Raw genomic sequence first — 24,644 nt, 5'->3', positions numbered from 1 at the left:
ATTTGTATTCCTAAGTTCGGCGTCCTTGTTTATATTACTGTCCTTGGACAATTGCTTTTCATTTCCTTATTTCTCTTCTTTTTCCGAGTTAACTGTTCTGCCTAGATACTCTTTAACTGTGTTCCATGCTTCAATCCTGCGTATTGATGTAGATGAATATATAGTGTAATGTCCGACTGCCACGCTCTCGAATGAGAGTAGCAGTATCGTAAAAAAATAAAAATAATAAATATAAATAAATAAATAAATAAAATTTGACCATACGCACCACCCTGATTTATTTATAGCATCTCATCATCGCTAACAACGAAATCAACTATATGAACAATGCAAGGCGCGAACATTCCCTTACACGAGTGTGGCAATTCCAACGGATCAAGCGAAACGCCGCGTAAGAAACAATATAGACGTTTCAACGCTGCAACTACAAATTGGCATCGCTTATGCAAGTGTGACTGTACGCGTCTTCCGAAACGTGTCTAGACAATCGACTGGAATCGGGAATGTCTTTCCGTTCTTCTTAGCAAAGTGTTGACGCTCAGTTCACAAGAGCGGTGTTGCGAGAGAGAACGACACCATCTCTCAGCGTCGGTAAAAGTGCTATTTACTGTCGCGGTGGTCTGAAGCTAATGGCACTTTGCTGAAGACCGAACACCAATGTCACTGACCTCGCCTACCACAACTACAGCCGCGAAAAGCGTGCATCCCATAATGTTAGTGATTACGGGTTTAATAGCCATCATTGATGAAGAGCGAATGCATGCAGGATGTGTCACGACATGCTTCGCCGAACTGTTGCTCTCAGTTCAGCAGTCGGTTCGCGGGCGTTATTAGATGCAACTTGTGTCTTTGGTACGAAAAAAAAAAAAACATTCTGGGGTTTTACGTGCTGCAGAACCACGGCCTGATTATGAGGCACGCCTTAGCGGTGATTTGACCCCCATAGGGTTTTTTAACGTGCACGTATGTTTGTAAAAGTACACAAGCGTTAATGCATTTGCCCCCCCCCCCCCCTTTCAAAATGCTGCCGTCGCGGCATGCATCGAATTCGCGACTTCGCGCTGAGCTGCCGCGGCGGGTTTCTTTGTGGCGAATAATCATTATATTATAGTTAATGGCCTACCGTGGTAAAATTGCGGTGAAAATAAGTAGGCTACTACGTGCATTTCTCTCGGTTCTACAGCATAAACGAAGTATTTCATTAATTAAGATACATGAGAACAGTTGCATTAAAGATGATGATAATGAAGATAAGGATGCCACGACGGAGAGTTCCAATTAGCGTACAACTGCTTTCCACTGTGTTTGGTTTAGGGTGTACTAGTTTAATAGTATATGCAATGAGGCTCGATGGCGGCTGGTCTGCATGAAAGTGAGAACTCTGGGCAGCGAAGGACTTGCGCGGACAAACTAAGAGCCGCACTTACGACAGAAGTCGCCCTCCGCAGTTAGCAAGACATTCCGTACAAGTGTGGTGGTACAAAGAACACATATTGAAGTCGTCATCATAGCGTTCTTTGTAACACTGGACGGCAGAAAACGTTCAGCGACTGCTTGGCACCGGCGCGCGTTCCTTTTCGCTGGACCTCTGAACGACTTCCATCATTTAGATGTACAGGGAATGGCGCGTGTATATATATAGGAAACGCGACTGCTCACCGGTGCTTTTTAACACAGGTGGCAATTAACAAGTAAACAGCTTCTCTTATGACTCGCTCGTCAACTGCAGAGAAATGTTAATGATCGTGACTCGAGAAGCAGACGTGAATTTTTGGTAGTAGATTTACCGTCATTGAATCAAGCATATATAGGATATAGCAAAGTGTATTTATTTCCGTCTTCCTCAATAGATATGCAACATACTTCCTGCTCCTGGAAAAATAAAAACATAAACAAAAAGGAGACGAAGAAGAAACGGTATCTTGTATTGAAGACAAAAAAAAACGGTATTTCGTACGTGACGTCAGCCAAAAGCGAAAAGCTTTGTTCGATGCTCCTTTGTAAGTTAACGAAATTTTCAAAAGTATGCGAAGGCGGCGGGGCTCACCTTAGACCACTTGGAGGCCCGCCAGGCGTACCGAGCGTCCTCTAGGACCACCACTTTGCGTGGCACCGGAAGGTCCAAGATCTGGGGCAGGCCCGATATGCCGGACAGGTTCCAGAAATCGCCAGGCGCGTCGCCCAGAGGTATGTCGAGCACGGTGTTGGACTGAATGTCTACTACGCTCGCGGTGGGCCGCGGAGGGACGTCCCTCGGTCTTGAATCGCAGCCGGTGTCGTTGCTGGCGTCGTTGCTGCAATGTGCGGAGTCGGTCACAACCGGCAGCTCCGTGGTCGCGCAGAGGTCAGGCCTGTCCGGTCCGCACACCTCCTGATGAGGAGAGGGAAAGACGGAGCGAACCGCGAACAACGGTCAGGGGAAGCTGTCGTGACAAGCCGCACGTGGTCGAAGCTGCAACCGCATGGAAGCGTTATTCTGACGCATTCGCGCCGGAAACGCGCGTTTTAAACAGAGCGCGTCGAAAATGTCACGCCGCGTAATGACAACGTTGCGATCAATCATGGAACAAATGTGTTCAGCCTGTCTGTCACGTAACGGCGATAACGACGTGCAAGGCGAGTTCAACTCTGTCTGCAGCGTGGGGCACTGCGCGGCGCGGAAGCTGCGTCGGTAAGAGGCTCCATGTGATTGGTGCTTAACGACGACGCGGGGAAAGCAACTACGAAACTATCAGGGAGTTATAGCACGTGCGGTGCACCGGCTTTCGGTGTATACACCCTCTCCTTTGCAGATGCGCGGAGCGCCACGTCCTATATGACAAACTGAAATCTCGTTTACCTAAATGATACCTCTGTTTACTTCCAACGTCCCGACGGACGCGGTACCACCTGTTTCCCTTCCACCTCTCTCCCCGCCCCAACAACAAAAATTTGAGAGAGTGAAAAAGAAAAGAGCAGCAAACTTTAGTGTTTGCTTCTGGCCCGGCTTATTTACTGCGACAACAGCAGGGTCTCACCATCTACTCAAAATTGAACAAGTTCTTGTGTTTTAGGAGCCAAAGAGGGCGGAGGGGAGAAGATTAGCCAGTGTAGACTGAATGGCTACCCTGAGCTGGGCTAACGGGGAAAGGGAATTAAATGAGATAGAAGGAAGCACGTTAAAAAAAAAGGCTGTAATGGTTTTATGGCTGTATGGTTGTACTCTACCGTTGTTTGTGTTCTTACTACTTTTCTACCACCAAGCTTCCAATCGCCTTTTGCTGAGCTCTACTGCGGACATGTTTACTTTCCCCCTGCTATTTACTTCCCCTGTGCGGGGGCCAACCTCAACACTTAAAAACGCCTAGCACGACACTTGAGCGGTGGGAGGTGCAGCTGACCGGCGATACCCTGGCGGGCCAAGACGCGCTCGTCCAGCAAGTTCCTTGAGCATCCATGGCCAGTGGGGTCCCGGAATGAGGGCACCACCCACTCAACCTCAAGAAGAAGGACCTCGATGGTTGAAATAAATGTCTCTTTCTCCCTCTCTCCCTGGAGCGAAACGCCAATCCACTACGCCATCACGGCAGCTATGCCATCTACTACTCAAAAAACAACCACTTCTATGCGCACAACGTCGTCTTCTTCCGGTACAGCACACTGCCTGCCGCGGCCTCTGAAATGCTTGCACAGAGGTACTACGTCTGCGTCACGCAGAAAAGCGCTCACAATTTACCAAGCGCTGGGGTCGCTCACGATGACTCAGTATAGAGCGCACATGGCTCCCAACCTATAGTTTCGAGCCGCAGCAAAAGGAAACGGCAACTAAACCCCAAGTAAAGATATATTCTCCATGAACGTTTATATAGAGACCGTTAGAGTACCATCCGCGCAATAACATGGCTACTCAACCCGAATTAGTAGTATACGCAGTGATTAAATTGTAGAGCCTCTCGGATTTTTTAATAAGATCGCGCGAGCGTCGACTACTGCGCGGCATTTCAGCGCAGTATAACGTCGAGAAGCATCGACGATAGTACGCACATGCGTGCAAATCACAGTCGAGTGCGAGCGTCGTTTGCTAGGCTGCACAAGCTTCAACAGGACACACGCCCTCCCAGGGTTATCTGCGCTGCCTGCACACACACAAAAAAAAAAGAAAGAAAGAAAAAAAATCAGCGTAAAGCGGAACACGTGTACGACTGACATGTGATGCGTTTTATATATTTTTTTCGTATACTGTTGGACCCACGCATGTGTCATGATATTGAAAAAGTAAAAATAGAGTTTACCAGCATGCATACGACGGTCTGTTAACGACAGGGGCCCCACGGACAATATAGGCAGGGCTGGTACAGTCGTGAAGTGGGCAGCGTTAGCGTACATACGACGCTCACACTCGAAAAGTGCTCACACCGCTTGCCGATCTTGCCGGTGCACGCAGTCACCAGGCGCTGACACTGCGCGCGGTTGACGCTCGCGTAATGTGATAAAAAAAAAAAAAAAATCCGGGAGGCTGCGCCCCCGTTGCCCACTGTGCAGCCACGAATGACAATACAGACGCCGTGACGGGTGGCTCGACACCCGACAGTCGTCGGCGAATTGTGTAAGACGCGATGAAATATAAGATCTCGACAAAGCAACGCGGGAAGCTAAATCGCACAGCTTGACGTATGTACGCGCGCTTACCCGCAGCCGACGGCCAACGCCCGTCGCCGGACGCAGCCAGTGTAAATGCCATCGAATCCGGTTCGCGCGCGCTCGCGGCAGCCTGAGATGAAGCGCACGATTACGTACACACAGAGAGAGCGGTGACCGCCGAGACACTCGCTTATCGGAGCTGACATCGCGGTTGTTATCATCGGGAGCGTACTGTAAGCACGCGGACGCTTCGACTGTTTCATGATTACCTGGCACCACTCTTAGCAGTGCGGCTAGACGGGAAGCGCGATACGGCGAGAAACGGGGGGGACGTGCTACAAACAGCATCGATCGGCAAATTTGCTTCTCTTATCCGACCGCGACGCTCACTTCAATCCCCCGCGGGTAATCGAAAAACGTGAGCTGGAAACGTGAACGCGTTGACTGCGCAATGTTTTTGTCGCCCAGCATTGCGATTTCTTTTTCTTTCTTTCTTTCTTTTTTATATATATACCACGATGCAAAAGCTCAGATGGATAACCGAGGAATCATACGGTGCCCTGCCAGGGGTGCGATCGGAGATGGTTGTTCGGCGCGTTCGTTCGGTTACCGGCGCGCGCGATTGGCCTACTCCGCGCCGACGTCGCCAGCCGCGGGGCGCCGCCCCGTTTTTGGTGACGTCAAAATGACGACACGCTCCTGTCAATCATCCGCCCACCGAGCATTTCGTCCGAACGCGACGGGAGTTGAGAAGTTTGGAGCGATCATACGGCTTCGCATGGCGCGTCTGGTGGATTGGATTGGATCCAACAGGCGGCCTTTGCGGCTGCAGAATGGCACGTTTGCGAAACGCGTTTGAAGAAATGACAGAAAGTGAATTCCGGCGTCGTTTTTCTTTCTCGAAACAAATAATTCGTTGGTTGCACAGAGAAATCGACAACATCATCGGTGCCAGCGAGCCACTGGGATGTTGTCGCTGCCTCTTGAAAAGTGCGCCACTCTTCCCGTCGTTTTTTTTTTCTTTTTCCTTCTCGCTGTGCGCGACCCCACCTAGGGACGACGCAAAGAACCTTGTAGTTATAAATTGCAGAAGTCACACGTACTACTATTTGAAAACGTGTTTGGGCTTGAGAAGAAAAATACATTTTTTTAGATAAAGATTTAATTCATTTGGAAGACGAGAAACATTTGGTTTTGTAGTATACTGCTTGCAAGCAGACGACAAACGACGGAAGTAAACTTCCGGGGAGGTCACCGCTTCCTGATTGGCTGCTCTCTCCGCCCCGCTGTCACAAATTTTGCATACTGCAACTTTGTGACGTTGCAGCAACTGAACAGAACGCGCAGCGAACAAAATATCTCCGATCGCGCCCCTGGTTTCCAATTAGATGATCGGTATCGCTTTATAATGTTGTGCACTGTGTGCCGCGTACTTGAAAGTTCGCGTCGTGGTGGAGACTACGCGAGTATTTCCGATGCAGGCGATGAAGACGGTTTTCTGGCAGCTCCTCAAAAGAAGCGCCAGTACAGTGTATTTTTTCCTTTTCACTTCTTTTTTCCTTTTTTTTCTTACGTTTTTGTTGGACAAACCACCTGCTGCCTAGCTACAGCGTCGCTGCCCCGTCCGGCCACTGCCAGACGTACAGTGACGTCAACCGTGGAGGCCGTGTTCACCTCCAAACTTACCGAGACGAACGCAACTTTCGTAAACGGTCGTTCCACATCGGAACACGACAGAACTGTATCGCATGAGCTCCGGGGCGCGCATGCGCGGAGGTTCTAGCGGAACGTCCGCTGCAGCACGGGCTGCTCCCCTACACACCTGCACGTGCCGTCCACCGCAAGTGCGTCAGCCTGCGCGCAGCGCCTAATTAATAAATCGCAAGGCGAAAAGAAGAAAAATAACGAGAAACAGAAGGCCACGTCTTGCACACGCATGTCGAGTTGTGGGACGTCGTGCAACATTCACGCGAGGTCTCCTCGGGGTTTTATAAGCCTCCAAGTTGCGGGGCGAAGCATGTCGTGTTGTGGGACGTCGTGCAACATTCACACGAGGTCTCCTCGGGGTTTCATAAGCCTCCAAGTTGCGGGGCGAAGCATGTCGTGTTGTGGGACGTCGTGCAACATTCACACGAGGTCTCCTCGGGGTTTCATAAGCCTCCAAGTTGCGGGGCGAAGCGCGTGTACACGCGTTAGCTCACCTGGCGGCCCCGTAATGCGCGGAAGAGAGCGTTTAATATTTTCCGAGTTCTCGCTCGCTGCTCACACGGACATCCGAACCGCCGACACGGGGCTTCGCGAGACGATTTATGGTTCGCGTCTAATATACTGTACGTACTAAGGCCGCGGTTTTTTACGACGCCTCGCCCCATAAATGTGCGTTTTTTCGTGCGTGCGAAGATGCTTCCACTGAAACCGCGCCTTCGCCGGAAACTCAATAAATAATTTACAACGCTCTCTTATATCTCTTAGAACACAGCTGCTTTTTTGTTGTTGTTGTTGTTACCGCAATGAAAATATCCACCAGGCAATGGCTTAGCTGGATCTATACGAAAATCAGAAATAATTTAACAGCTACTATATGGCTTCGCTAAAGGATTACACTAAACGGATAAATAGAGCTGGTCCCTGTCCGAGCCATAAATGTGTGGTGGTTTGAGCCCATCGTGGGTTTAACCGATACCTTCATCCTCGTTTCACAACCGTCCAACTCCGCCATGTTTTATTTATTTATTTACCTGATACTGCAGAGCTCTTTTGTCGAAGCAGGAAGGGCAAATTCAAAGAACAAATGCATTGCACAAACAGCAATTTACATACATGTTAAGATGCATGCATGTAGATATAAAACACTTCCAAATACATTTCTTCATTTTTTTTCCTTCTTTCTGCCTTTTTTGCGTTACATTGAGTCTAATTTGGAACAGAAAAAAGTAATGCAAAGAAGCGTCGTTCTGACCCACAAATTAAAGAAGAAGGTTTAGTAGTAGCCGACGTAGAAGCAAAATAAATGTTGCGAGACCGTGGGTGAGGACGCGAACTACCCTCCTTCGGGCAGAGCTCTCTCCCGTTTGTCGACCAATATCCAAGAGTGACATTCCCCTCCTGCCTATTCCCACATCGGACCCGCCATTTTTGTCACAGTCACCGCCCCGCGAACCACGTATACTTTGTTTGTTTTTCTTTGTTTTTGTTTTTTTTTTTTTTGCTGCGCAGCGCATTTTCTGGGGCCGTGAGAGAGAGAGAGAGAGAGAGAGAGAGAGAGAGAGAGAGAGAGAGAGAGATGCAAATGAGAGAAAGACAAGGAGGTTAACCAGAGTTGCAACCTGCGGTTTGCTACCCTGCACTAGGGAAGGGAAAGGGGAAGTAAAGACGGAAAGAAGAGCGGGAACAAAAATAAAGACGTGAAAAAAGAAAGGTGGACGGGATGGGATCATTATAGCCTTTCTAATAGGCCACTGCCACGTCAAAAGGTCAACAGAGCCTTGACCGACTCTCAGTGCGACGAGAGTTCAGGCCTCCTGAGGTGGTCTTGCCGCTCGTTCCTTGCTGCTGCTGGCTATTTGTGCGCTGCAGGCGCCACGTTTGTGACGTCATCTCACTGTCGGGGCGAGTGACTCCTTCGTGAAGAAAGGCACGCGGGCTTGTGCCTAAATTTACAGCTTTTATTTCTTGTTTTTTATTTTCTTTTTTGGCGTACATCAGTGTACCAGGGGCGCAGCTAAAAGGGGGGAGTGCTTATGGAGCTTCAGCCTCCCCCGCCCCCGAAAGTTTTTCGCGCTGTCATGCACCGCCGACCAAAAGAACCCTCCGCAAAAAGCTGTTCGCAAAAAGCTGTTCAGTCAATGTACAATTGGTAATAAATAAATAAATAAATAAATAAATAAATAAATAAATAAATAAATAAATAATTCGACTAAGTGAACATGAAAAAACATAGTACTCTTGTGCTGTGACTTCGTTCTCTTTTTGGCCACTATGCCTGTTTTTGAGAGCCTCTGAATGACCTACGAATGGCTTCGTGAAATACATGTGCCCAGTCGTCTACGCATGCCCCAAGAATGAAAACGCCATCATTTGAAAGGTCAAAATCATCGCTGCTGTATATATCACACGAAGTGACATCGGTCACTGAAGCGATTTCTAAATGCAACTTTTCAATTCAACGACAGGCCATTTCTCAGATATCTGCAATTGGGGAAACTTCTTCCTGATGATAGAGCCATTCAGTCTCAACATTAGCAGTTCAATAACATTTACTGAATTCCTTTGCTTGATTCGTGGACCGTAAAGAAAGCAACGAATAACCACACATTTGAGAATTATTAAAACGAGTCTTGCATTTCTTGGGGGCGGTATAAAAGAGGTCAGTCAAAGTGGGACGGAAGAAGGGAAATAAATAATGGCGAAATCGGACAAAAAGTACTTTCCGGCTTATAATATGGGGAACAAGTTATAGATACCGAAGCAACTCGAATAAAAATATGGCGGATGGAAACATCCACATAGAATCGTATCTGAATATAATTACGGGAGTCACAAACAAGTTAATTTTCTTTAAAGTGAGAAAAATATGATTCTGTGCAATTGCACTGCTGCTCAGAGCATTTCGTTTCCAATGCACAGCGTGCGCCATTTGACTTCGGCCGCTCGAGCCGGCAAGGAAGGAAGGAAAGAAGAATTGGAGGAGGAAAGGCAGGGAGGTTAACCTGTTTAGCTTAACCGGTTTGCTACCCTACGCATGGGAGCGGGATGGGGAGAGATGAAAGATGGGGAAGAGAGAGAGAGAGAGAGCACATAGCAAAGCACACACATCGTCCGTTAGAGTCCATCACTCTTGCGTGGTACGTGATATCACTGTCATAGCCGCTTGTCCAATCCCGTCTCTTTCAAAAACCGAAGTAGTCCCTTCGTAGCCTTCAGCAGCGATGTCTCCTGTCGGCGGCATGTGAAAATCGTTTCGAGGGACAATGGTCTAGTGCCAAGGTGCGCTAGAACGGATGCCAGGTACTGTCGCTGAACATTATATTCAGGACAGTCGCACAGGATGTGTTCCGGTGTCTCATCAAGCCGGCAAAATTTTCTGATTGCTTAGGACGCGCTGGCATATTACCAATTCGTTTTTACTGTGTTGCTTTCGTTTGTTAAATTTGCTTCTTTACAGATAAGGCTGTATGTAGCTACCGTCCGGGGCGATGGTCTATGGTCGATGTCCGTCTACGCGTCGCGTCGACACGCAAGAAATTTCCGTCTGAAGTTTCTGGCGAATGCTCTGTAGCTCTCAGTCTAATGAAAATATCTTGGAAAAAAAAATCATATAGAAATTGGCCGCTAAGACGACTCTATCACTACACCAAGTTTCATTTACTTGTCATAATTAATGTTCGCAGTGAAGTTGTAAACGCTACAGAATTCCCGCCTGCCATGCGGCGGTACTTGCACACGTCAGACTTCGTAAAAGAATCAGAATAAAGATGTATTCGTTGTCTGTGTCCTTCAACAACAATAATAATGTTCCATCGATATGTTCCATCTCTATAGCACATTCTTTTGCAAACAGCGCGAATAACGGGACACAGAAAGAGGCACACGACACAGCGCCTGCGTCGTGTTGCCTCTTTATGTGTCCCGTTATTGGTGCTGTTTGCAAAAGAATGTGTTCGTACCAACAAGTCCGGCTAGCCACTATTCTGAAATCTATATAGCGCATACTGTGAATTCATTCTACGCTGCAAAGGTAACATTGCGCGGGTACCTCTTCACTATAAGCCAGGGCGCGAAAGGCATATATATTGTTAAAACATACGTAATAAGCACGAAAAGCAGTCAGTGTATAAATTGTCACCATCATCATATTATGTCAACTGCTAGACAAAGGCCTCTCTCAGCTATCTCCAATTAGCCCCGTCTTGTGCTTGCTGACCCGATATGCCGCGTGTCCGAGCACACGTTAGCCAAGCTATTAAAAAAAAAAAAAATAACGGTGCCAGATAAGACCTACGGCGTACGGTCTCCAGAGTGAAATCGTGTCTTGCATCCTGTCCTTTGTATCATTCTTTTTTTTCCTTTGAACAGCTTGGTTGACGTTAGCTAGGACTGACGTCAGCTGGTATTGACGTCAGCAGCGATTGAACTTATCTGACGTTAGGTGGTTGTAGTAGGGTAAGTTACTAATACTGCTCAAGTAAACTTCGCTCTATACTGTGCCTTTAAATTCTACAATGTACAAAATATCAGCTGCACTAGTTTGCTCTCGAATACCCTCCGCCGCCACCTTCCCCTCTATTATTAACGTTTAACATTTACTTTTTTGCTCCGTCGCTCTTTGCGCGGTTCTTGGCTTCTCAATTTCTTCGTTACCCAACAATGAGGTCTGACATTGATGACATGAAGTGCCATCACGAATGTGATCAATTATGACCATTGCTGCACTGCATATCATGCTCTACACATTCGTGGTTAGGCAACGTTACCGAGCGGCCGTTAGACTGACTGCTCAACTTACGCATTTCCAGCGAAGCCTGGGATGAGGAGCCGATTTCCGAAAGCTTTTCTTTTCTTTCGTAAGTGCTCTGCGATTGGCCGACTGCCTTCGCTAATAATATGTACAGCGTCAGAATTGGCTGGAATGTTCTCTTAAGAACAATTATAACGTAAGATGTTCTTGCGAATATGCGCCGAGGTCGTTTGTGAACGACATACGCCCGAGCATATACTTGTTGCTAGTTGAATGGCTGCGTCGATCCTGGCCACGCGTGTTTTCTACATACCTTAAATACGGGCGTACGAGCTCGCAGAAACACGAAAATTGTACATTTTTGCTGCATCTTTATTGTACAGGAATCTACAGCTTGTAGATACATATGCCACGGAGTAAATATCCTGGTGCAAACGTCTCCCATTTTGTTTATACGGCACGCTAGACAGTACGACAAAAAATGAAAGCAAAAAAAAAAAGGACGTGCAAGGACGCCTGTAGCTTTCCGGCTTCCGCAAGTGCTGCTTGTGCGCGAGAAAAAGTAAATGCCAAGATAACTATAGTCTTTCCGCTTTGAGGAGCCGTCGAAATAGTCGCCAAAATTGCAAGACGCGCAGTCGCAGGCTGCTGCTGCTAATAATAGGACGCAGTGAAAATTGGACGAAATGTCTGACAAAATGATACTTCGCTGAAAGCTGTCCTGCAACTTTCTTAACTATACTGCTTATTACTACTTTAGGCACCCTGAAGGCACGCTCTCCACACCTCGCCCGAAACAGTGTGAAGTGTTTGAGCTGCCGATACGATGTGCCCAGGTAAGTTTGTCCTCCGTGCTCTGCAGCATAGTTCATTGATCGATTGACTGATCGTGTATGCGCGTTTCATACATACGTACAAGGCTACATTTTGGCCACCCCGGATTCTTTAACGCGTGCAGAAAATTCCGGTGCTCGGACGCTTTCTCGTTACGGCCCAATCCAAATACAGCCGCCGCCTCGTCTCCGCGACCCGCTACGCCGTGCTCTGCCAGCGAGAGAACGCCGCAGCACCGCTTAGTCACCGGGGCGGGTGGAACAGTGAAGTGCGCAACAGCGGATGTGCTCGCGCATTAGGTTCGCGAAACAAAGACAACGAAAGGACGAAAACCCCCGCGGCTTCTGAGAACAGCTCACCGGTGTCTGTTAGCGCGCGTCGGGCGCGTGTAAGCTTGCACGGCGCGGCGCGATACCGCGGTCAGTACACGGCTCGCACGCGGGTCGATGGGCACAGGTCGACTGCGCGTCGACCCAAGGCCACGCGCGCACACCTAGCTAGCTAGCTAGACAGGGCTGGCTGCTGCTGCCGCCCAGGGTCTTTCCCAAGGAATCTCTCCGATGCGCGGGCGGTCCGCCGTCACGCACGCAGAACGCAGAGACGCGCGCTTCGCGTGACCCGCCGTCTTTTGTAGTCGGCAGCGGCGTGTGGACAGTAGGGAGGAGGAGGGATTGCTGTTGCGAGCGCCACCTGACGCCGCCGTTCACCGCGGGATCTGCTGCACGCGGGCACGCAGGCGCCCGCAGCACTGCCCGCTGTGCCCACAGGCCGTATTGTCGCCTGTTGCGCACGCGATAGGGACGCATACACGTACACGGGGCGTGTACGTGCGGGCCTGTTAGATTGAGGCGAGACTGCTCACCGCTGCAGGGCAGGCCAGTGCGTCGCGAAACGAACCTCTATCCATCGCACGCGAAAGCTACCCCCCTACGGCGTAACCCCTTCGCTCGGATGTCGGGTTCCCTCCGGCCTCACACAGTTGCCATGCGATTCAGGATATGTACTACGTCTTGCGTTCGTATCGTTTACGCAGCTGTCGACCAAACCAGCTCAGCCACGAGTTATTAAAAGCACGTCTCCCTAATCTTCCCTTTTTCCAGTTCACCTTGATCCGCTTTCCCCTATCGCCTTTCCCGGCGACGCGGCACACGACACCCGTTTTGAACGTTTCCGTGGATCTACTTTGTATTTTGCGTGTATCGGTAGCAATGGCTTTTTCTCGCAACACGTAGAACACTGCAGAAGGATGGTCAAAGCGAGAACTGCGTTTTTGTTTGGTGTTCTGGGATTTATTGCTCTGTATTAAGCCTTTTTCTTCCCTTTTTGACGATGGGTCTTACATACGCGTATAAGATGCGAGCCTGGCGGGTGTTTTAATCTCCCTAACGCGTAGAGGCAGTGCTGCAACTTCTTCGTGGACTAGCACACTCGGTAGAGCTGGCTGAATGGATGGATGCACGGAAGAAGGGGGTGGTAATAAGTAACATTAAGCTCGTTATATTTTTCTCTTCGCCGCGCATATTCACAGCCCATACTAAAAAAAACGCGTTCTTTAACTGTATTAGTAAATAGCCTCAGCAGAGACTCAAGAAGGTCAGTTTTACTGAAAGAGGTTTTATAAGCCAGAAAAAGACGCATAAACGAAAGACGCGTGGCGACGCGGCCTCAAAATTCCCGCGCAATCTTGTCGCGACGTCATGAACTTTGACGACGTGTCCTCGGGACCAGTTACTTTTTTGATCGGTAGAGATGGACTACCTTTCAATATAGGGTAAAGGAAGACAGAAATTAGCAAATTTCTAGTACCTTCGGAGAGCCACAACGGCCCAAATACGAAAAAAAGCTTTTTTTTTTAATTTGTGTGGTCACACTGACGTGCCTGCCTTGGAGTTCCAGCGCGAAAAAAAGCAAATAATGAAACTATGTTTTATTATTACTTAAGGCACGCACTACAAACACGGACACAGAAGAGATAATGCTGATAATAATGCAGATGTACCGACTCGCCCAGCTAGCTACGGTACTACAATGAAACTATGACCTTCATTTTCCATTCTAATGATAGGTTAACCTACCTTTCTTTTTTTAGGCTAACGAAAATGGAGCATTTAAAGAATATTTTATCAGAATTCAGAGTTTCTCTTTAGTGTCCTATTAAGGTTTATGGTTGGTATTAACAAACTACAAAATATTTAAGTGCATTATTGCCCTAAATAAGTAACATTTGTTTGTTGTTTATTTCGTGTGTACCCTGCCTTTAGAATACCAATCCTCCGGCGGCCTTTTACTACTCCCCTTCGACCCCCCGCCCCCTATCGAGGTTCATTTACCTTTCCCCTAGCACCTTTAAAACAAATGCGCTGGGAACGATTATGGCTTCCTCAGTTAGCTCTGGGTGGACAGTGCTACCTGGAAACAAAAGGTGCTCAATGGTTTCTTAGATATTTCTGGACGTTACGCATGTGTATAGCCGTCATCGGCAATTTTCACCTGTATTCTGCATTCTGTATATATATATATATATATATATATATATATATATATATATATATATATATATATCCTATATCCTCTGCATCAAGACAGTGATGAGCCATTGCACTTCTTGCTTGCTCAGGGGGATACAGCCATTGCTGGTGATAGTTTTCGTTGACGCAGAACAAGAATGCACGGAAGCCTAGACATAAACAGCTTCGCTGTAGTAAAAATTATATTAATAATACTAATTTTATTGTCATCTTGAGTTTATAAATAGAAATATCGGGTCTGTCAAAGCCACAGAAAGGCGTGCGCGACAGGAGCCCACAACGTCGGCAACGGACAAAAAAATTCGCCGATCATTGCGACACTCCCTAATGCGAAATTTGAGCGCAGCTCTATACGTGTTTCCATTTCGCGATATATCGAGGCATCGCACCGATCACTGCGCCGACTGGCGGAGCCGCGACGCGCGGCGTTATATAGAGGCCGGTCACACTTGCCACCTCCCGGCAACTGCAGCTTTTGCAGCCGTAATCTTCACCGGGAAGCGCTTGCAGCGAATGCTAATGCGGGAAAACAAGCTTTCTGGTTCTTTTTTTGCTTTCCCCCGGACGCAGTGATGACGATTTATTATAATTCCCTTTGGAACGGGACGGTGACAAATAGTCACCTAGTCTACTTGATTTAATCAGGTATGCTAAACGTTTTTTATCAAGCATTTTTGTATACATCGCCCTAATCTTTTTATTTCCCTTCAAGTTCTACCTTGTACCAATGCCTGTAAAGAATCCGGTCCATTGAGTTTCTTCCCTGCTTGTTCATCACCACTACTCCAAACGTATCTTGCTTATCTCGACTGCTGACCGGTTTATGCTTCCGTCCACTTTAAATCCAAGCGCTTTTGGAAGGTGCACGTTACCTACGGTTCTCACTGGGTGAATCCCTTCGCATTCCATTAGGATGTGCTGAATGGTTTCCGCATTTTTGCTGCAGCATAGACATGCCTCACGCTGTTCCGAATATTTGCTCCGGTTTTTGTCCTTAGGCAACTGGCTCGAGCCTCAAATAGCAAAGCACTATTTTTTTGTGTTGTCGTACAGAATTTTCCTTCTAATTTCTTTCTTCGCATTCTTGTAAATCTCCATGGTCCTTTCTGTTTCCATTCTTTGCATCCATTTAACTGTCTCTGTTTCTCTCACTTTCTTCCTGATGACTCCTGGTTGTCTATTTACAGCTTCAATTACCTTGTACTCGGTCGCCAACCTTTTTGACCTCTTCTTCCATTTTATGTCCATGATTTTCAAGTGGAGATACTCGTGCACTTTAACTGCCCATTCATTTCCATCCATGTTCCTGATTCTTCCTTCAAAGCTAATTTTGCTCTGTGTATCTCTGACTTCAAAGGAGGCCCAACCCATGTCAACATGCACTGCCTCATTTATGGTTTTACCGTGGGTCCCCAAAGCCAACAGGCCTATCCATCTTTGGCTAACTTCCAACGCCGACGAGATATCCGATTTTAAGCGTAAAATGGCATTTGCGAACGTTAGCGCTGGTACCATTACTCTTTTCCAGTCTTTTCCCCACAGTGTTCTGTGCTTCATTACTGCAGCATTCCGCTTACCATTTACTTCCAGATTCTCTTGGTGGGTGCTTGAGTAAGTCTCTCCTTCGTTTATGTATACGCCGAGGTATTTATATTGCTTGACCATGGGCATGACTTGCTGTTGAATTGACACCGCGTAACTGCTCGTCTCTTCCCATTAAAGATCACAATTCCCGATTTCTCTATGCTAAACTTGAGGCCTAGATTTGTCGCCGCGTTGCCACAGATATTAGCAAGTGTCTGTAAATCGCTTTTGTTGTCCGCTAGTAGCACTATATCGCCCGCATACGTTAGTCCAGGGAGCTTCTATTGCACCATTTCTCCATTACGCATGTAACATAAACCACATCCTAATTCGCTGTTTACCAGTCGTCTTTGTATGCCCTTAATATAACGCGACTCGATGCGCGGACGTGAGCGCGACCTGGTGGTACTTGAAGGCGGCTTCCTCCGCTTTCCTCCTCGAGCTCACTTAGCTATTCCAGTCTTCTGCTTTGCTTCTCACCATTTCACCATACTCTCCTTCTCCGCGTTCCGCCTCATGCTTTCACTGTACCTCCTCCTCTGCCTTCCTCCTCGCGCTCTCTTCGCTATCGCCTTCTTTCATTCTCCGCTGCGCTCCGCGTTCGCTCATCTACGCCTACGCTCAACGCTGGAACTGGCGCCTAAGAGTTGCGCTCTACAATTGTAAGGGACACTGAAAAGGATTGAAATCACTCGTCACTACCCAGTGAACGTGATAGAAACAGAAAACTGCGCGATAATATAACAGAGAAATGAGGTAACAGTCAACAAACGGAAAGACAGCATTACACGAGTCGAATATGGTTTAACATACTCCGCAGGGTACGCGTTGAGGTCGCAGTTAGTATGTCGTCTGGGACTTCAGCGAAAAATTTGGGTAACATTAACACACCTTCTAGCTTTGCGATAATATTGTAGCGTAACGGGGCGCAATGAAACGAGTAACTTTTCGGAGTGATCGAGGCGCCGTGTAAGCTTGCCTGAAATCGGAGTTACAAAAGTGGCGCGAGACAAATGTTTGCGTAAAGAGTGAATTAAACAAAGGCAGGCAAATAGGCGGAAACAGATCTGCACTGTTCGCCTCAGGAGAATTGTAAGCAATGCTCTGCAGAATACTCTTTAAAGTGGCATCGATTCTGCACTGCCAACGAACACGAGGAAATGCAAACACGGTTGTACCGTACCTCAAAACACTGTACGCGATCTAGTGCATGGCCATTCTATTAACCGACATCGGGAAAAAATATTTTACATTAAATAGTAAACATGCAACACAACACTCCAGAGTCCAGTACATATGTATGTTAAATGGCTTGCCACGAAAGGCCATGATTAATAAATAATCCGAGGTATATAATCGAATCTACATACCCATTAGAAAGCAATTACATAAATGTTTGTTGTGTGAGTGCACGCCAAAAAAAAGAAGCGGCACCGTATTAACTGTTGCTTTTAGCGGCTTTCTGAAACACACCGCTTTCGTTTTCGTTGAATTGACTGTAAGACCGTTATCTTCAAACCATTCCATTGCATGGCACACATTCTCCTGTAGCAAATTAATGGCTTTCACGTAAGACGTACGTTTGGTTAGTAGCACCGTGTCATCTTCGTGCAGAAAAATTATACAATTGGATACAGGTGAAGTGAAATCGTTCATAAGTACATCAAAAAGCAAAGGTGACAAAAGTGACCCTTGTGGAACGCCATTTCTCAATTCAAGCTTGCGGATGATTGGCATTTTATTGTCCAAGGCAACAACTTGTGATCAATCACTAAGATATTTTAAAGAAATCATAGAACAGTCCTCTGAAACCGTGTCGAAAGCCTTCCATATATCCAGAAATAAAGCACATGCAAACATACTCTGTTCGAAAGCAGAATACAACTTTTGCGATCTGAGACTGGGGATCTGAGATAACTGAAAACATCTGTCGAAATGAGGTCATGCACTCGAACACAAACTTCTCTCATATTCGTGATAGTGCGGGCATGATGGACATAGGTCTATCATTTTCAACGTTACCACTCTTTCCGCCTTACTGCAGTGGCCTGACAATCGCAGTTTCCAGTTCAGATGGCAAAGAAGGGGTTTCTAGAAATCCATTAAGCATAAAAAGAAGGATAGCGGAAACTGCGCTGAATTACGTTGAAGAATATAAACTAAAATTCTATCTATGCTTTCCAGTCAGTTTGTTCCGTCTGAAACTAAACAGTATTATGTATATATATATATATATATATATATATATATATATATATATATATATATATATATATATATATATATATATATACTGTTTAGTGTCAGACGGAACAAACTGGAAAGCATAGATAGAATTTTAGTTATTCAACGTAATTCAGCGCAGTTTCATATGTATATATATATACACTCATTAGAAAGCAATTACACTAATGTTTGTTGAGAGCTCACACACACACAAAAAAAAAGCGGCACCGTATTAACTGCTGCTTTTAGCGGATTTCTCAAACACTCCACTCCGAAACCACCGCAGAAACGCCGACGCCCCTATCGCTTTGTTCAGTGTACATTGGCCTACTGGTATCGGCGAGTGTCCAGCAGCTACATGGGCGAAGTACTGATTAAACGCATCTGCTGTACGCGCCGAACCAGACGGAAGAGCATCGGCCACGGAAGACGCTAAACGTTTTTTCCACGAAAAATGGGTTAATAATAATAATAATAATAATAATAATAATAATAATAATAATAATAATAATAATAATAATAATAATAATAATAATAATTATTATTATTATTATTATTATTACAACATTTACACAGTAAAAGGCCCTTTATTGAGGCTCCCTCGAACTGGCATTTACCACGAAGGTTCCAGAGTCCAACCAAAAGCACTGTTCACCCGTCGTCGCATCTGCCGGCGCGACAGAACACCGTCGCGCAAGCATTAGCACAAATTGAATGGACCTAAAGGAACAAAAACGGAGCCCTCATCGACGGGAATCTGTGCTGACGTCAAAGAGACCTGTTTGCCACCGCTACTTGGAGGACGCACGTGACGCTAGTGCCAAGTACTGGTCGGTGTTTCCAATTATTGTTGAAGCCGAATAAATACATGGCTATACATGGATGAAAGAACAAGCTAGTAGAGAACAAACTCATGAGAACGAACTATTAAGAACGGCGTCATGCTGCTGTGTACGAGGTCGCGCGGTCCATACCCAGCCGCTACATCGGCATAGAAAAGGAAAGGAATGAAAAAAAAAAAAACGCTCGTCTACATATATTTTGCTGCAAGTTAAAGAACCTGCAGGTAGTTAAAAATTAATCCTGAATCCTCCATTACGGTGTCGCTCAACTGCGCAGTTTTGAGATGTTAAACACCTCAATCTCAAATTTTGAGCTGGATCACTAAATTACACGCCTACATACAAAAAAAAGGGGGGGAAAGTAAACACCTATTATTGCGACAAAACACTTAGCAAGCCAGAAAGAGACGCAAAAAAAAAACGAAATTAAAGACGGGTGGCGACGTCGTCTTGAATTTCCTGCCCCATCCCACCGTGACGTCATGGATTTCGACAGCGCCTGCTCCGGCCTAGTTATTTTTCATCGATAATGACGAACGAAATTTTAATTCAAGTGAGCAACAAGAAAATTATGGGGCTTTACGTGCCAAAACCACTTTCTGATTATGAGGCACGCCGTAGTGGAGGACTCCAGAAATTTGGACCACCTGGGGTTCTTTAACGTGCACCTAAATCTAAGCACACGGGTGCTTTCGCAGTTCGCCCCCATCGAAATGCGGCCGCCGTGGCCGGGATTCGATCCCGCGACCTCGTGCTCAGCAGCCCAACACCATAGCCACTGAGCAACAACGGCGGGTAAGTGAGCAAAGAACCGAAGTTTCAAAACCGTTGGCTAAGCACAACGGATAAAATAAGAAAAAAAAGGAAATCAAATTTAAAAAAAGAAAGGAAACGTGCCATTCGTGACGTCACACTCACGTACCAGCACTGATGTTTCGGCGCAACGTTCACATAATGGAACTCTGATGCTGGGGTGGTATTCTGTAAGAGTCCACCTAGTGGACTGTCCATTTCGGCCGCTGCTGACCGGATGCAGCTGTACGAGAGAAGAGGAGACGAGCGGTCCTAGCCAATCAGCAGCGACCGAAATGGACAGTCTACTATAGGTGGACTCGTGCAGAATACTCCCCCCCCCCCCCCCCGATTCTCTTTCCTAACAATCAATCATTCGTCGCGAAAGAACGAAAGTGGAGTCCCGAAAGAACGACTCGTCCACCAGAGGTTTCTCTCTAAGCCAGAAGACCCGCCAAGCTCACCGGCGGCGCCGTCCCGTTGCGCACCGCGACCGCGCCGGGGCACCGCGGGTCGTCGGGGCAGGGCTCGGTGTCGTCGGGCCTGGTGGTCGGGTCGCAGGCCTCCTGGCGCAGCGCCAGCTGGTCGGCCTTGCCGCGCGAGCGCACGCACAGCACGGTGTGGCGCCGCACTCCGCCGCAGGTGGCCGAGCAGGGCTGCCACGGCCCGGTCCACCAGCGCGCCGGGCACGGCTGCCGCGAGCAGGGCCTCCGGCGCGTGGCGGGCCTCGAGGCCGGGTCGCAGTGCGTGTCCTCGACGAGGCCGGCCTCCTTCTCGAAGCAGCGCGGCTGCGACTCCTGCGAGCCGCCGCCACACGTCACCGTGCACGGGCTCCAGTCCGACCAGCGCCAGTGGAACTCGGGCCGGCGGCTCGCGTTCAGCTCGGGCACGGTGTACTCGTACTTGAGCCCGGGGTTCTCGGACTGGAACAGCAGCTGCGGGGCCGAAAAGGCGAGTGCCGCGTGGTCATTTCGTTCCCCTCGGATTCTCTCTATTTGTGAATGCGGAGCCGTTCTCCCGCTACTATAGATGGGCGTTTCCTCGTACCACAACTAGTGGTAAAAAGTGACAAGGCCGGGTCAATAATAGCTTTCGATTACCTCGTCACCAAACACGCGAGTAAACTTGGAAGTTACTCGGCACGGTAGCCCAGGCTATGCTGTTGCGATGCTGAGCTCGAAGTCGCGAGTTCGATTCCGGCCGCGACGGAATGCAAAAGCGCTCGTGTATAGCGTACTTGTGGTACATGTTCTTTGGGTACACGTTCGCTCGGTACACGTAAACTGCATAGTGGTTTACGAATGGGTGTCGTTTAGGAACGTTAGCAGCACAATTAGAAATGTTTAAACATGAACTGAAAGATGACGAAATAGAGCCGCCTTAATAGTGTACGGAGGTGTCTTATTTTTGTCGCTCACAGCAGCGATCTTTGACAAGTCTGACTGCGCATTGACACATCAATCACAGAGCTGTTCCTGACCACTAAATTCTTCGCTGCGGCGGGCCTGAATTGACGTGCTTGATATATGTGCAGTCCCCTAAGCACCGAACGACCAACCAACCGACAACGTGCGCAGGAAAAACCGAATGAGAACGCTTACTAGCAGGAAAGTATAATAGGAAGCCCGAGTACGAAACGGGTGAGACGACGCGCAGTCGCCGTTGGGGTAACCAGACACAATTTATTCAAGCTACGTGAAAGAAAATGCGAGGCAGGCGCGGCGCCAAGGAAGTCGACCAGAAGGTCGTCGCGGAGGGGTCATCCGCCAGCCCGGAACCTGTTCGTAAGTTCCGAACAGCGCGTGGCGAGTAATGCTAAGGTGCGCTTGGATGGTGCCGATGCGCACAATGTAGCGTGCCCTACAAGCACGCTACAGACCGGTTTTCAGCGTGGCATTAAGTGGCGCTATTAATGCACTCAATTGGGCCCGTATATACTATATAAAACTTCGCCGTATACCGAATAGAATTATAGACACTGCGATGCCTAGACGCAATCTTGTACATAATTTGAATATTCTACTTAAGTTAATATAACTTTAATTACTTCTGCGAGTGACTCGCTAATTTGCGGTTCGTCCTGTGAGTTAGCAATTATTACTCTAACTTGATTACATTTAAGTGGTAACGTCTACCACTTAAGTAAGTTACTTTTCTTTAAAATAGCTCCCATCTCTTTCGCAAGAATTTTTCAGTCCCGCAGGAGCAAGCTGCGCGATTCGACTTCCGAAACTTTTCCTTTACGAGGGCAAGTGTGCCATCCATATAATGATTCAGTGTAACTTAAATCTAACCTGAAAGTAGCTTGAATGTAACCAGTTACTTGTTCCAGAAATTAGTATTCTGCTCAAGTACTTTTATTTGAAGTGCCGTAATTTATACTCTACCCAGTTACCTACTTTTCAGTCCGGTACGCAGCGACGTAACGTAATTACTCTTTCTGACTACGTTGTACATGACTGCGTGCACGTACCGGCGCAGCCGGTTGGAGCAGAAACATCTTAGCGACTGAGCTCGAGGTCGGGTTCGATCGCCACAGCGGCGGCCACATTTCGAGGTGTGGGGGGGGGGGGGGGGGGGCGACATGCAAGAAACGCTCGTGTATAGTTACACTGAGGTGCACGTTAAAGAAAGCCCAGGCGGCTAAAAGAACCTGAAGTCCTCCCCTGCTGAGTCGCCTACAAGTTTGGGACGTGAAAACCAACAAATATAGGAGTGCGATGAGCAAAACGAGAACAAGGTGAAAGCAGGAGCCAACAATTCGACAAGTGGACTAGTCTTCTTCGAGGAAGCGAAGTCTTAAGACAAGTCGACTTGTCGAAACGTTGGCTCCTGCTTTCACCTTGTTCTCGTTTTGCTCATCGTCTTGAATTTCCATCTCCCGCCTTCTCCGTGTTTTAAATAGGAGTACGCGCCACTCACGTAGAGCACCAGCTCCTGCTTGGTGGGTCCGGGCGCGTGCAGCGTGTCCCGCTCGCCCTGTCGCTGGTAGAAGAGCGTGGTGCCGGCGGCCGCGTACTCGCCGCTCCACTGGACCAGCCAGTCGCCGTTGAGGAAGAACTCGCCGTCGGTCGCTCCCTGGACGGCCAGGTAGTTGCCCGAGGCGCCCAGCTCCTCGACGCGGATGTTGCGAGCGCCCTTGGGTACGCGCCCCACCTCCGTGTAGCCTGCGCCCGCGTGAAACGGAGACAAGGCCCTGTCCAGGTTTTCGGCAGAAGCTTGTCCGACGAGAATCGGTCACTATTGTCGTACGGAAAATCAGTTATGCGGGAGCTCGCAAGGCAGAGAAAAGTTTAAAATCGCCATCCACCCGACTTTAAACGATGACACATGGGAAACCTGTACGGGTTTCCTTTGTGAACATTTTGTGAACCTTCCAAACCAACTAGCGGGCTTCCACAAAACAGATTTCCCCGTATTCTGTGCCCCTGTGCTTCGAGTTGTCAATTAATTCAGCCTCGCCCTGCGATCTGGTGGCCTCCTCGTTAGCTGTGATGGCAGAGCGACCACCTCGGAAAAGTGGTGGTACAAGGTTCGATTCCCGGACGAGGACGAATTCTCCTTCAGCTGCGAGGCTTTCTATCAGGGAAACCCGTAGTGGTTTCCTTTGTATCTTCGTGTTACAGCCGGATGGACGACAATCTTCCCTTTCATTGTATTGTATAGTGTTGTTAGTATAAACGAAATGAGTGGACTTGTCAAGTCAGAAAGATGGGAACAATGAGCTAGATAAACATCAGCTATCGCTTTGAACAGATAAGAACAGCCTTTCAGTAAGGGTTCGGAAGCGTGAATCAGTTGCCTCCATACCTAACTCGTGTGCAAGCATTTTGGACACTGCCCCCTTCAAAAATTTGTCGAACTTCACCGCAATACAACCAAGGTAGAGACTAGCAAGAGACTGGCCAAGTTTCAACAAGTTTCAATTAGCGACGCCGATGGGGTACATCCGTCTAATAACATAAACTTTTATGGTACTTAAGTCCAAACTTCACTGCTGTTTATAGACGCGTTCTTGTCAGGCCGGGAACACTGCTAAACGCAGCATTTGGCGCTGTCTAAATGTCCTAAATGCGTAGCTTATTAGAAAGAAATACCCTTTCGACGTTGCGAACAGAAACTTGTTGAAACTAGGTCAATCTTAACCGCCGTGGTTGCTTAGTGGCTGTGGTGTTGGGCTACTAAGCGCGAGGTCGCGGGATCGAATCCCGGCCACGGCAGCCGCATATCGGTGGGGGCGAAATGCGAAAACACCCGTGAACTTAGATTTAGGTGCACGTTAAGGAACTCCAGGTGGTCCGAATTTCCGGTGTCCCTCGCTACGGTGTGCCTCACAATAAGAAAGTGGTTTTGGCCCGTAAAACCTCATCGTTTTAGTTTATAGGTCGATCTTCTGAAATATATTTCTTGAAAGTTCTGCCCATTGAGTTACGGTGGTGTTTTGTCACAAAGTTAAACACACTGCCAAAGGGGGCAATGTCCAATATTCCTGGGCATGGTCTGGCCATTGCCCTCCTTCCATTAGAACAGAGAGCCCCCATAACTTTGCAACGAAGCTGTTAGCCTCTCGGTGGTCGGCATTTTTCGTGTTCGTCCGTGAGTAGAAATGATCAACATCAGCAATGGCTCATACCCCTCTAAGCAAGCAAAAATGCATTGTGCATCCCCCTCGTAATGCAGAGGCTACAAGCGCTCAGCGAAATAATGCGAACAGTGCGTACATTCACTGAAATGACCCACATAACACACAGAACAGCATAC

The 24,644-nt window shown here is 47.8% G+C and overlaps 1 protein-coding gene across 3 annotated transcripts in view; it reads right to left on the bottom strand.

Moving 5' to 3' along the window:
- The window catches only part of LOC135911318 (A disintegrin and metalloproteinase with thrombospondin motifs 7-like), a 112,187-nt gene that overhangs the window by 5,592 nt on the left and 81,951 nt on the right, over positions 1-24,644 (bottom strand). For all 3 annotated transcript variants that reach the window (XM_065443533.1, XM_065443534.1, XM_065443536.1), the window contains 3 exons: positions 22,806-23,050; positions 20,348-20,818; positions 2,048-2,371 (listed from right to left, as the gene is read on the bottom strand). In XM_065443533.1, the coding sequence (XP_065299605.1) occupies positions 2,048-2,371; positions 20,348-20,818; positions 22,806-23,050 (1,040 nt within the window). The remainder of the gene's footprint in view (positions 1-2,047; positions 2,372-20,347; positions 20,819-22,805; positions 23,051-24,644) is intronic.

The sequence above is a fragment of the Dermacentor albipictus genome, chromosome 1 (assembly GCF_038994185.2).
Source record: "Dermacentor albipictus isolate Rhodes 1998 colony chromosome 1, USDA_Dalb.pri_finalv2, whole genome shotgun sequence".
Lineage (NCBI taxonomy): Eukaryota > Metazoa > Arthropoda > Arachnida > Ixodida > Ixodidae > Dermacentor > Dermacentor albipictus.
Note: the sequence above shows the minus strand (reverse complement) of the source record. Positions and strands in the feature narration are given on the sequence as shown.